Here is a 10729-nt window from a genome sequence, read left to right as displayed (position 1 = left end):
GATTCATTTATCTAGGGGTCCTCTGTGAAAACCTAAACAACTGCAGTTTCAGCCTCCACCCAGAAATCTGCCAAAGCTAAATGACCTCCTTTGGGTGCCCTGACAAACAATAAATCCTGCTCAAGGCATAGCAAGGTTTACAACAAGGTCCAGAGTTTTAAGACAAAGAGAACTTTAGAGATGAGAGAAAGGGAAGAAGAAAGACTCAGGATAAACCTGCAAGATCCACAAATCAATTAAATAAATAATGTTTAAGTGATATTCCTAACCTCACTCTCCTTTTTTCTGAGTTGTCTTGGCATGGCACAAAATAAAGGCTTGCTCTCATTTCCAAGCAGATGCCTTACAGCTTGACTGTTGCTCCCCGCTCAAAACTTCCCCCATATTTACCATATGGCTTCACGTTATGGCCAGGCTGATGAACATATATGTATCACTGTCCACAAATGGGGGGATCCTGCTGCCTCTCCAGCTCATAGCCCCTTGCTTGTGCTCATGCCTGGTGCTGGCTCTGATGCCCCTTACCCCACAAAGTGAGCTGATTCAAAGCACCAAACTGGCAGGAAAATAACTCAGGAAAACTGAAAGAGAATACTGAATGTTTTTTTTCCTGGTTTAACTCCCTGAATCTGCTCGCCATGCTATAAAACGAAGGTCAGAGCTGGCACCAGGAAGGAGAATGGCAAGGCTGGGGATAGAAAGGAAAGCCGGCCTGCTGCTTTTGGTAATAACTAGCCAGTAAGTTGGGCTGGCTTAGCATTAAGATGAAACAGCTCTTAAACATGGTGGTACTTTTATATTAATTTATTGGCTTATCCCCACATAGGCCAGACTTTGAGGGAGCACAACTACTCTACCTGTGACTAACCTAACCCTTCTGTGGAGCACATGTAAGTTAGCTTTGCTTCCATCCTACAAACCCTCCAATACCTTTCCAACTTTTCCCTGAGGTACCTGGAAAGAACAGACTTTCTGCAGCGATCACTGGAAAAGGGTCAGTAAAGTGAATCAGCTTACTGCAGTAAACCAGCTCCTGAAGAGCAGTGTTCGGTGTACTCACGGCCGAGAGCGTGGATCCAGCGCAGTCGCTCAGACACTGCTCCTGCAGCGTGGGCGCTCTCTGCTGAGCTAACCTAGCCTGAGTCAGATTTCCTCTGCTGAAGACCGTTTGCAGTACTGGTGCAGGAAGGGTGAGAGGAAGCAGTCTGCAGAGCGTACCAGGCGTGTGCTCAGAGGCCCTGGTAGCTGACTGCAGCCCTTTCCCACGGCTGCGTGTGACTGAGGTGCCAGCTGTGACACCCAGCGTGTACCTCAAAGCTTGTGACATTTTTCCAACCATACCAGTTGGCTGAATATGTTAGGTCTCCCTTCAAGCCTTGCCTCTTATATTCTCATGCCACAATGGCTTAGGCCTTGCTGCTGCATTATATTCTCTGTAGCGCATTCCCTTGCTGAACAGTGGTCTACATAAGACTATTGCTGTGTTGCGTCTAACCAAAGGGAGAGTTTGGGACTGCTGCCTTAAGACAACAATTCTCCTTGTAGCGAGTCCTCTGCATAAACTCCAGCCAGATTATACAGCATGAAGAGTATCTCATCCAAGACGAGGAACTAGGGACTGCCTGCTGCAAAACCGAAACAAAATGCTCTGCTGAACACAGAGACCTTAAGTTGGCGGCAATGCCTGAGCAGAACCGTGTCGTCTCACAGCAAACCGGCCCTGAGCCCCGCAGCCTTGCACCACAGTCCCAGCCCTGTGGCCTGCTCCCGTAACCCACCCGCCTCATGCTGCCAAAAGGAGCAAGAGAAATTCAGATTCCTCAGATTTTTGGGTGCCCAGTTTAAAATCCTGAGTGTCTAATTTTCAAAAGGGCAGAGGACTTCAGCTCAGACTGATGTCGACTGTGCCTGCTTTCGGCGCGCAGGTAAACTGAGGCAGGGGATCGCAGGAAGGAAGCCATTTGCAGGACAACAAAAGGCTTCATGGCTTCTCCAAAACGCTGGATCCAAATCACGTATTCTTGAGTGCCACCTACTGGTATTTTTTCCTATTGAACGTTTACACCCGACTCGATTGTGACTTTTCGGTGTTTTCTCGGGAAATCTCCGTGCTGCGTAACCCGAGCGGGGTCTCGTTCCCAGCACCTCCCAGCCGCGGCGGGGCAGGAGACGTGGCTAACACTGCTCGCGCGAGGTGAGGCTAATCAAGGATATTTTCCCTAAAAAAAGTATATTCGAGGAAGGCCATTTTCCGCACAGGCGCTGCCCCCAGGCCGGCGGGGAGGGGGCCAGGAACGGCTCTGCCTCCCGCCGCGGCCGGGCCGCGCCGCAGCGCCGCCGGGCGCGGGAAGGGGCCGCCCCGCTCGCCCACCGCTGACGGACGGGAGGGCGGAGCGCGGCGGGCCGCAACATGGCGGCCGCCGCCATGGCGCTGGGTGGCGCGCGGACCTGCAGCCGCCTGGCGCGGGCAGCCGCTGCGCGCGGCGGGCTCCTCCTGCGGCCGCGGCTCGGCGGCGGCGGCGGCGGCGGCAGGGCGGCGGCGGCGGCGGCCGGGAGCCGGCCGGCGCCCGGAGGGGAAGTGCAGTACTGCGCCGAGCTGCTGCGGTGAGTGCGGCGGGGGCGCGGCCCGGCCGCCATCCCGCCCGCTGCGGGAGGCAGAGCCGGCGGGCGCCTCCCACCGGGCCCGGGGCGGTCGTTTTCCCCTCGCAGTACTGGGCGCGCAGGTCCGTTTCCTTGCAGGAGGACGGCGCCGCTTTCGGCCGTTTCGCATGTTTTCCCCTTCTTAATAAAAGGCTGCTGGATTTCCTCCCGCCCGGCTGCTGGGTGTTCCTCATCCCCGCGTCCTGGGAGCTCCCGAGGGCAAAAATAATCCATACATCCACCAAGTGAAGTTACAGGTGGTAATGGGTAGGGTTGCTTTTGGAAAAACCTCCCCTGGTTTATTAAAAAAAAAAAAAAAAAGTAGTGGAAACTGTTAGATAAATGTTTTAACTCCAAGGGTAATTTAACCTGTACAAACAGCAATTTTTTTCTTTTTTTTTGCTTCTTTCACAGCTGCATTCCTCCCGAAATACTGCATGCTTCAGTTTGCTGTCTCTCCTTTTGGAGAGAAAGTTTTTTGAAATGACCATTTAAAAATACTAGGGATTATCAGGCCTTCTTGGCTAGTGGGAAGTAGCCAGGTTTTCCAAGTATCTCTTGGAAAAATAAACAGAAGCAGAGGAAATGCAGCAGTTGGGCAGACAGCTTCAGTAGCTTGTGTGATCTGAACGCAGGATGCAGAGGAGGTCTTCATGTTTCCAAGAGAGTCCGTTTTTGGTCAAAGCTGCAGTGCCCAGGAGGAGCAGGAGCACGGCTCGGGCACCTCCAGGCCCAGGGACGTCCCCTGGCCCCTTCGGGAGCTGTGAGCACCGCGCAGCGCCTGCTGGTTGGTGTCTCTAGTCCATGCGAGTTACGCAGCACAAAGGAAAGGTGAAACAGGTTCTTCGGAAAGACAGTTAGTTTCATCGTGGATACGGTTGTCCCAGGTTGGCGAAAGCAGGGAGAAGGCTTCAGAGCGTGTACAGAAAGAGCAGAGCGCGATAATCTTATTTCTGCAAGCTAACACTTGTGAAAGATAGAAAGGTATTTGTGATAAGAAGTAATGGCTGAAGAGTGAAAACTAATAGGAAAAATGTGAAAATCTTAAATTTACTGTGAAGCGCCAAGCAGCAGACCTCCTCAGATGCACAACTAGTATGCATTTTAGTTTCCAAAACTTCAGATTGTGGCTGTAATTTTCCTGGTTGTTCTGCCTGGCATTCAGCTGTTACTTAGGAGATCAGAGACCATTTGTGCAATTAATATACACAGTTAAAATGGTTTCAGTAACAAATAACTGAAAATGATAGCAGGCTTGCCAGGTACAAAAGCTAAGATGGTTGGGTTTAAACAATTTTTTGTTACTTTTGTTAAAACAGATTTTATAGAAAAAGACTAGTTAGAAAACATACACAAGCATTCAAAATAATAAATGAAGAATGCTTTTGGCATGTTCTTTATCATTTAGTTGGAGCTATGTGGTAGCTCATATATTGCATGAAAAATCATAAAATGTTTAAAAACTCTAAGATGAAGGAGTTAGTATTCAAACAGAAACAAATCACTTCAGGCTGTGCAAGCTTCAGCAGCTCTCCAGCCCTGAATATGGGTATACCACAAAACATAACAAGAACAGAACTGATGTGGGCTTTAATGATGTAGATTTTTGCAACTTCTTGCAGTACACAAGATGTCCTTCCTCTCTCTCTCTTTTTTTTTTTCCTGTTAAATGACTTTCTTAAAGGTAGTTTTAAGCTGTTTCATTAAAAATATATTTCCCTTGTGGTTATGATTTTTATCCTTTTTATACCTTTTATGATGAGAGCAGACTCTGCAAGATGAGCTCATGAATTGAGGATATTATGGGGATTTATAATATGGAAGAATATGGAAGAAATTCCCCTTAAGATTCTTTTAATTTTTCATTATATTGGAAATCCAGTAATTGTTATAACCACATTTTCTTACTTCTGTGGGTAAAGAAAGAGAGGGAGACCACTGAAATATTCGATATCAGACTTAAGTTCTCTTCCCTCCTTTCTTCATTCCCTACCTTAATACATGAAGAGAGTTGGGGCGGAACGTGATCTACGGCAATAAGAATTTTATTTTATAGACTGTGGGTTAACTGAAGGTTCCAGAAAATTAATTTGCTTTTCTACTATTGTGCCCAAGGGGGCACTGTCAGCATAAAATTCATGTTTTTTTATGATTTTTTTTTTAGGTTCCTTTTTGCTACACCTAATCTGTAAGCTTAGGGCAACTGAAAAAATTAATAGAGGGAAGAAAAATCTATTGTGCAGTTAGTTTGCTTCAGTTGTGTGATTTGTTTCCTTTCTGTAGGTAGTTGTGTGTTTTTTTGTTGTATGAACAGTCAAAGTGAGTAACTAGAACCAGGAATGCATGACTGTAAACCTGGGAGCTCTGCCCATGATGGGCAATACTGAATATTATTACACTCCACCTGGAGAAAAAATACTAGGTTTTGCATTGCTAGTACTTTTCTAAAAGTGTCTTAATTGAGGGAGATTTAACGCATCTGCTTTTTGTTATTAATGTGCCTTTCAAAGCCTACTAAAATCCACAAACATCTTTTGCTGTATATGCTTGTGGATTTGCATCAGACTCTAAAAGAGGTTTCACAACAGCTGTGAAAACTCAAAGCTTTTGCTAGTTATCAGCTGCTATGTTTTGTAGGGGTAAGAACCCCTTAAATTTGAATTCCTTTAGGTTCGATGCTAAAAATAGCAACTAACAGTAACCCTTGGTTTGTTTTTGCTATTTTAAGCTTATGTTCAGAAGAAATAGGAGCACATGTAAGAATGGCAAATCTTGTGAAAATGAATAAACGTGGAATTGCTAGTTTTCTTTAATAAAGAATCAGGTTACAGGCCTATCAGAAAATCCACAAAAATGCTGTTCAAAACAAGCAACTTAGCTTTTCATAGATGACCAAGTGTTTTTAATAGAGTTATGTAGGATTTTGCAGTTTATAATCATTCTGTTGTGATTGTTTTTAACTTAATGGCACACCCCAGTGGCCGAACAAAGGTATATCACTCTAGATTGGTGGCAGGTTACCTGCAGCAAAACTGCCGCACTGAAGCGCATTTATGCTTTGGATATAGTTGCCAATACAAAAAAACTTACTGGTTAAGCAGGAGGTCTTCTGCCAAGCTCAGAAGCACAATCTCTTAAAGCAATGTGGTTTTATGTTTAGAAAAGAAGTCTGGAAGTCAGGCAGTCTGGATTCTATTTGCAGTGCTGCCACAGACTTGTTCCATGCCTTTAGCCAAATAACTTGAGATCTGAATTTGAGAGGTGCATATTTTCCCTCTAATGCTCTGAGAGTTCACACTGCATCCCCCACTCTCTAGGAGTTTGCCTTATTTTAAAATAGGCTTAAAAGCTACTATTTTTGTGAAGTTAAAGTTGAGCTGTAACTTACTGCTATTATATCAGGAGTTAAGTGCTAAGCAACAGCATGCCCAGTTTACATTGAGCTGTACATAGAATATGTTTTTTGTTTGTCCTTTTATAGAAAGCGTGACTATGAAGGATTTCTGTGTTCTCTGCTCTTGCCTGCAGAATCCCGAACTTCTGCTTTTGCTTTGAGAGCTTTCAATGTGGAACTGGCTCAGGCAGGTATTAAAATACATTTCCAGAGTTTGCAAATATAAAATAACAATTTCAGGATTATTAATTATTGTAGTAGGTGGGCTTTTGCTGAGATTAACATTTCATAGTAAAAAGGGCAATGAATAAGTAATCCACTACAAACCTCTGCTTTTGAATGGCCCTTGGGATGTAGCCAGCCTCCTACAGTTTACTTTGTTTATGCATATAGTTTTTCTCCTTTATGTTGTGCATTTCAAAAGTAAATGATAAAAAAGAGGCTGTAGTCCTTGACACTGTTATGTGATTGCATCTGTGTCCTGGCTTCAAATGCAAGGGCCGAATCTGAAAAGGGAAGCTAAATCCTATCTGTAGAAGGTCAATCAAAAAGTTAGGTGATATAATCAGTCCCAGGTCTTTGCTGGCAGAAGCTAAGTAATAGAAAAGCTGCCGGGAGGGAAGTCTGTAATTAGAGATGTGAGAGGGGAGTGGCAGCAGTCTCTTCCCTTTGCTAGGTGGGCAGAGACTGCCACTGTAACCGCAAAAATTGGTAACATTCGCCAGAAAAGAGAATCTGAGAGATGTGCTGACCTGGCAAAACTTCTAAGCAGCTCCTGTTGGCTCCCTCCAGCAACCCTCAGTGCTCTCTCCCTCACCACTGTTACCATGACTTCTTATCCTTCTGGAAGGAAAGATGAGGTGAGAGTCACCCAGGCCTTAATTTCCATGGCTTTCAAATAGCGGTTCTGATGAAGATTTCCACACGCCCCGCACTCCTCTTCCCTCCCCATAGCGTATGAATACTTTATGAAGAATAAATGTAAATTCAGAACTGAGGACTTTCTCTATTGAGTTTGGTTATCCTGTGTCTGTCTTTTCAATGTAGATAGACTGAGTGTCTTAAGGAGACTGTAATTTCACTCCAGATATGTCCTTTTCAGATTAAAGACTCCATAACTCAGAAGGGTACAGGTCTGATGCGAGTGCAGTTCTGGAGGAATGCTGTGGAAGATATATACTGTGATAAGCCGCCACATCAGCCTGTTGCTATAGAACTGTGGAAGGTAAAATATGCTTTTGTTGTCCTAAAATTCACCTGGCTAAAATATAGCTATGAAAAAAAAATCATTATTTTGCGTATGCTGTGTTGCATTGTTGACTACATTATTTGGTATAAAACAGATGATGTAAAGGGTGGTGTGTGTGATATTTTTAAGTAACCTAAAAGCAAAAAGCAAAGCTGGAGAAGGAGGATATTTAGGGAGGACCTGCTTGGAGGGTAAGACTTCTGTGAACAAAGTGCTTGTTTTTTTTGTTCTCCTCAGGTGAAGGAAAGACTAAGTTCTGGCAAGCTGTAAGTTGATAGCAAGTGAAATATGCAATTAAATTTTCCTGAGCCTGCTCTAGTCCTGTCTAAGAAGATTAAGCACTGCAAGAAGGATAGGACACTAAGCACGGGGGTCAATCTAGCAAATAGTGTGAGGAAAAGCCCAAGACTTTCATACCTGATTACAGTAGATAGTAGGGGGAATCTTAATAGAGTCTTTCTGCTTGCTGGAGAGTTACTTGGTGACTTTTATATATTACATGTTTTGCACAGAGTATAGATCCTCTTGTGTGTATTGAGTAACAAGGAAGGTACTTGTGACCTTCAGTTTATTTTTTACCAAGATGTCTGTCTGAGTTCAGGCGGGCACTAGAATGTCACAGGTAAAATACGCCTACAGACCTGCACCTCTGCTGGATATGGCTGAGGCTCTCTTGTAAAATTTTTTGTTTCTAGCTAGAGCTCCCATTGACCAGTTCAAGGGATGACTGGAGGTCTGAAGGTGGTATAAATAGATTTCCCCTTGGTGCTGATATAGAATCATGGAATAATATAGGTTGGAAGGGACCTCAGGACCTCCTCTAGTCCAGCTCCTCACTCAGAGCAGGACTAACTTCAGGTCATATCCAGTTGAATTTTGAGTATCTTCAGGGATGGAAATTCCATATGTTGCTAACTTGGCATCTTTGGGTCACAGGCCACAAGTCTTAGAACCTTCAAAAAGAGCACCTACCTTAAGGCCTCAATTCTGTAAGACCAGAATTTGTGTTTAAGCTAAGGATTTCTGAGCTCCTGGACAAGAAAAACTGCAATCTGCCTAGAGCTAAACAGCTGAATACTGTTAACTTAGATCCCATAGGTAGTTCGGTTTATGGACCTGCTGAAAAACAGGCAGTCAAATGTGGAGTCTTCATCTGAGTATTCATCTGCATTGCCCCTGTTAAAATCCCAGAAAAAGGAGGACACCCACTGAAACAGTGGAATAGAACAACGCAGTTCTTGTGGGTTTAGAATATTTAATTTGTTGCCATCTTGGCTTCATATGTACTGTCTGTTGCACCTCTGAGACGAGAATTCTGAATTCTTTCCAAATCCCCTTTGAATGATCTTTGGCACTACTGAAAGTGTGGCCTCTCCCTGACTCTTCCTCCTTCAAATGTGAAATGAAGTACAAGTGAGCATTTGTTCCTGTCTGTCAACACTCATATTTAAATTAAGATTTAAATTGAAAAAAATACCTTTTAACTAAGAGAAAACTTAGGCAAAGCCAAGAAGTAAAATAAAGACCTGTATCTATTAGTCACTTACAGGAGGACTAGAGCTATTCATAGGTGTATCCAACTCAGATAAAGTGTGGCCTTAGCCTCAAGGAAGTGGCCAAGTGCAATTAAAGCTGAATTTAGGGTAAATGTTTTCACACACATGTTAGAATGCAGTATTGGTAGTTTTGCATGTCAGTCTGTCTGTGCCTTTGCTTTTTATATTCTTTTTTCTGTCTCTCTTCCAGCATATGGCAAACTGCCCAGGAACAAGACAGTCTTCTTCCCAAATGTGTTAGTCTCCTTTCCAAGGAGGAAGTTGCTTTAGTGTAGCTTTACTTATTTTTGTTTCCAAAGATATCTTTTCATGCAGTTGTCTGACTGAGTAACTTAGATACAAGTTAGTTTTGGATGTGATTATATATATTCTTTCCACCACTTTTTATTTCATGCTGCTTGTCTGTTTATGTGTGCGGGGCAGAAATATTTACTAGCAGATGAGAAACTTGTAACAAACATCATTCAGATATAAATCACTCAATATTCAGATATAAATTACATGCCCTTCCAACAGATAAGATTGCCAGTCATACTCCTTTGTTTCAAAACAGAGAAGTGATTTTTGGAGTGGAAGAAAGAATTGGTCTATCTGTGTGGTAAGATTTGACCTTACATATGATTGGTCTGATGGAAGACCAATATGAGACAATCCAAAAAGAACTGGTTGTGAAATAAGCTATTGAGAAATAATTCAAAAAATTTCTGGGAGTTCTGATAGCTCGGAACGCTGCAGGGCACTAAAGTGAACAAACAACAGTCTGTCCTGGTGACCTGTGCCCTCAAGATGTGATTTTGTTTCTACATGTCAGCAGATACCCCAAGAATGACCTGTTTGAGGAGTGTAGCTTCACAGATGATCAATAATATCATTGCAATCCTTAAAAAGAAGGATTTGGAAAGAGACGTCTGAATTCATAAATACTGCAGAGCTGTTAATTGAGTTAGGATGCCTTCTGCACAGCATATTGTATGTATACTCTGTTCTCACTGTTGAGTTTGTATGAAAAACAGTTTCAGTTTTCCAGAAGAAATACTGATTTGTCAAGCTAAATATGTTCCAAATACTTTATATATCCCAGAATACTCAAATGTGGATTTCTAGAGTTTTCTGCACTAGTTCATGTGTAAAGTATGTAAATAGCTTGTTATTTTATTATTTCTAGAATTATTAATAGCTCAACTCTCAGTGACGTTAATATGAATTTAAGTGGCAGCTGTACAATACCTGTTCTTACTTACCTGTCCATTTTCAACATGTGAAAAGTGAGGCCTAAACCTCTATTCATTTCCATGGAAGAAGTCAAACTTCAAAATTTTTCAAAAATGACCTCTGTGTTTGAACAAAGGTAGACCAAAATAAATATACAAAATCTGTACTTTAGCAGAGCTCAGTTTAGTGCTTAATTTTTCACCTTCTGTGGGAATTTTTCAAGGACTATGTTTATAAAACAATGCTTAAGATGAGCAAGTGGGAAGCAAAACTGACATCTGTATCTCTAACATTAGACTTTGCCTTTTCACACACTAAGTAGTTACTCGAGCAGAATTTGTTGAATCAACAAGAAGAGCTGTTCTTGCAAAACTTGAAAAAATATTTCCAAATATAATGGATATAAAGAAGTAGAAAGTGAGTTATAAAAGTTAAGACTTTCAGAAGTCTGCTCCATAAATTTTGTTTATAAATATTCAAATGTGCAATTGTAGCCTTGCTGATAGTCTGGTCTGCAAAATTCAAGATGGCTTTGAGAGGGGTGTGTGTGTGTGTAAGAGGATTGAAGATAAGTTGATTGAATGAAGTGGTGCAAGAAGGAAGTCAAATATGAGATGAGTCAAAAAAATAGATGAATATGAGATACTATAGGATACTTTTTTTTTTTGACAAAATCAT

The 10729-nt window shown here is 42.7% G+C and overlaps 1 protein-coding gene across 6 annotated transcripts in view; it reads left to right on the top strand.

Annotated features, from left to right (window-relative positions):
* The first annotated feature begins 2082 nt into the window (after nucleotides 1-2082).
* Nucleotides 2083-10729, top strand: part of NDUFAF6 (NADH:ubiquinone oxidoreductase complex assembly factor 6) — a 29959-nt gene continuing 21312 nt past the window's right edge. For 2 of the 6 annotated variants that reach the window (XR_010388028.1, XM_064507705.1), the window contains exons 1-3: nucleotides 2359-2604; nucleotides 6122-6221; nucleotides 7137-7259. Coding sequence is in view for 5 of the 6 variants with exons in the window: in XM_064507705.1 (XP_064363775.1) it covers nucleotides 2411-2604; nucleotides 6122-6221; nucleotides 7137-7259 (417 nt within the window). In the remaining variant the exon portion in view is untranslated. Of the gene's footprint in view, nucleotides 2195-2357; nucleotides 2605-6121; nucleotides 6222-6797; nucleotides 6895-7136; nucleotides 7260-10729 lie in introns of those variants that run through there. The other 4 variants (XM_026099782.2, XM_064507706.1, XM_064507708.1 and 1 more) reach the window with 4 other exon arrangements.

The sequence above is a fragment of the Dromaius novaehollandiae genome, chromosome 2, assembly GCF_036370855.1.
Source record: "Dromaius novaehollandiae isolate bDroNov1 chromosome 2, bDroNov1.hap1, whole genome shotgun sequence".
Lineage (NCBI taxonomy): Eukaryota > Metazoa > Chordata > Aves > Casuariiformes > Dromaiidae > Dromaius > Dromaius novaehollandiae.
The sequence above is the reverse complement of the archived record's forward strand: the minus strand, read 5'-3'. Positions and strand labels throughout refer to the sequence as shown.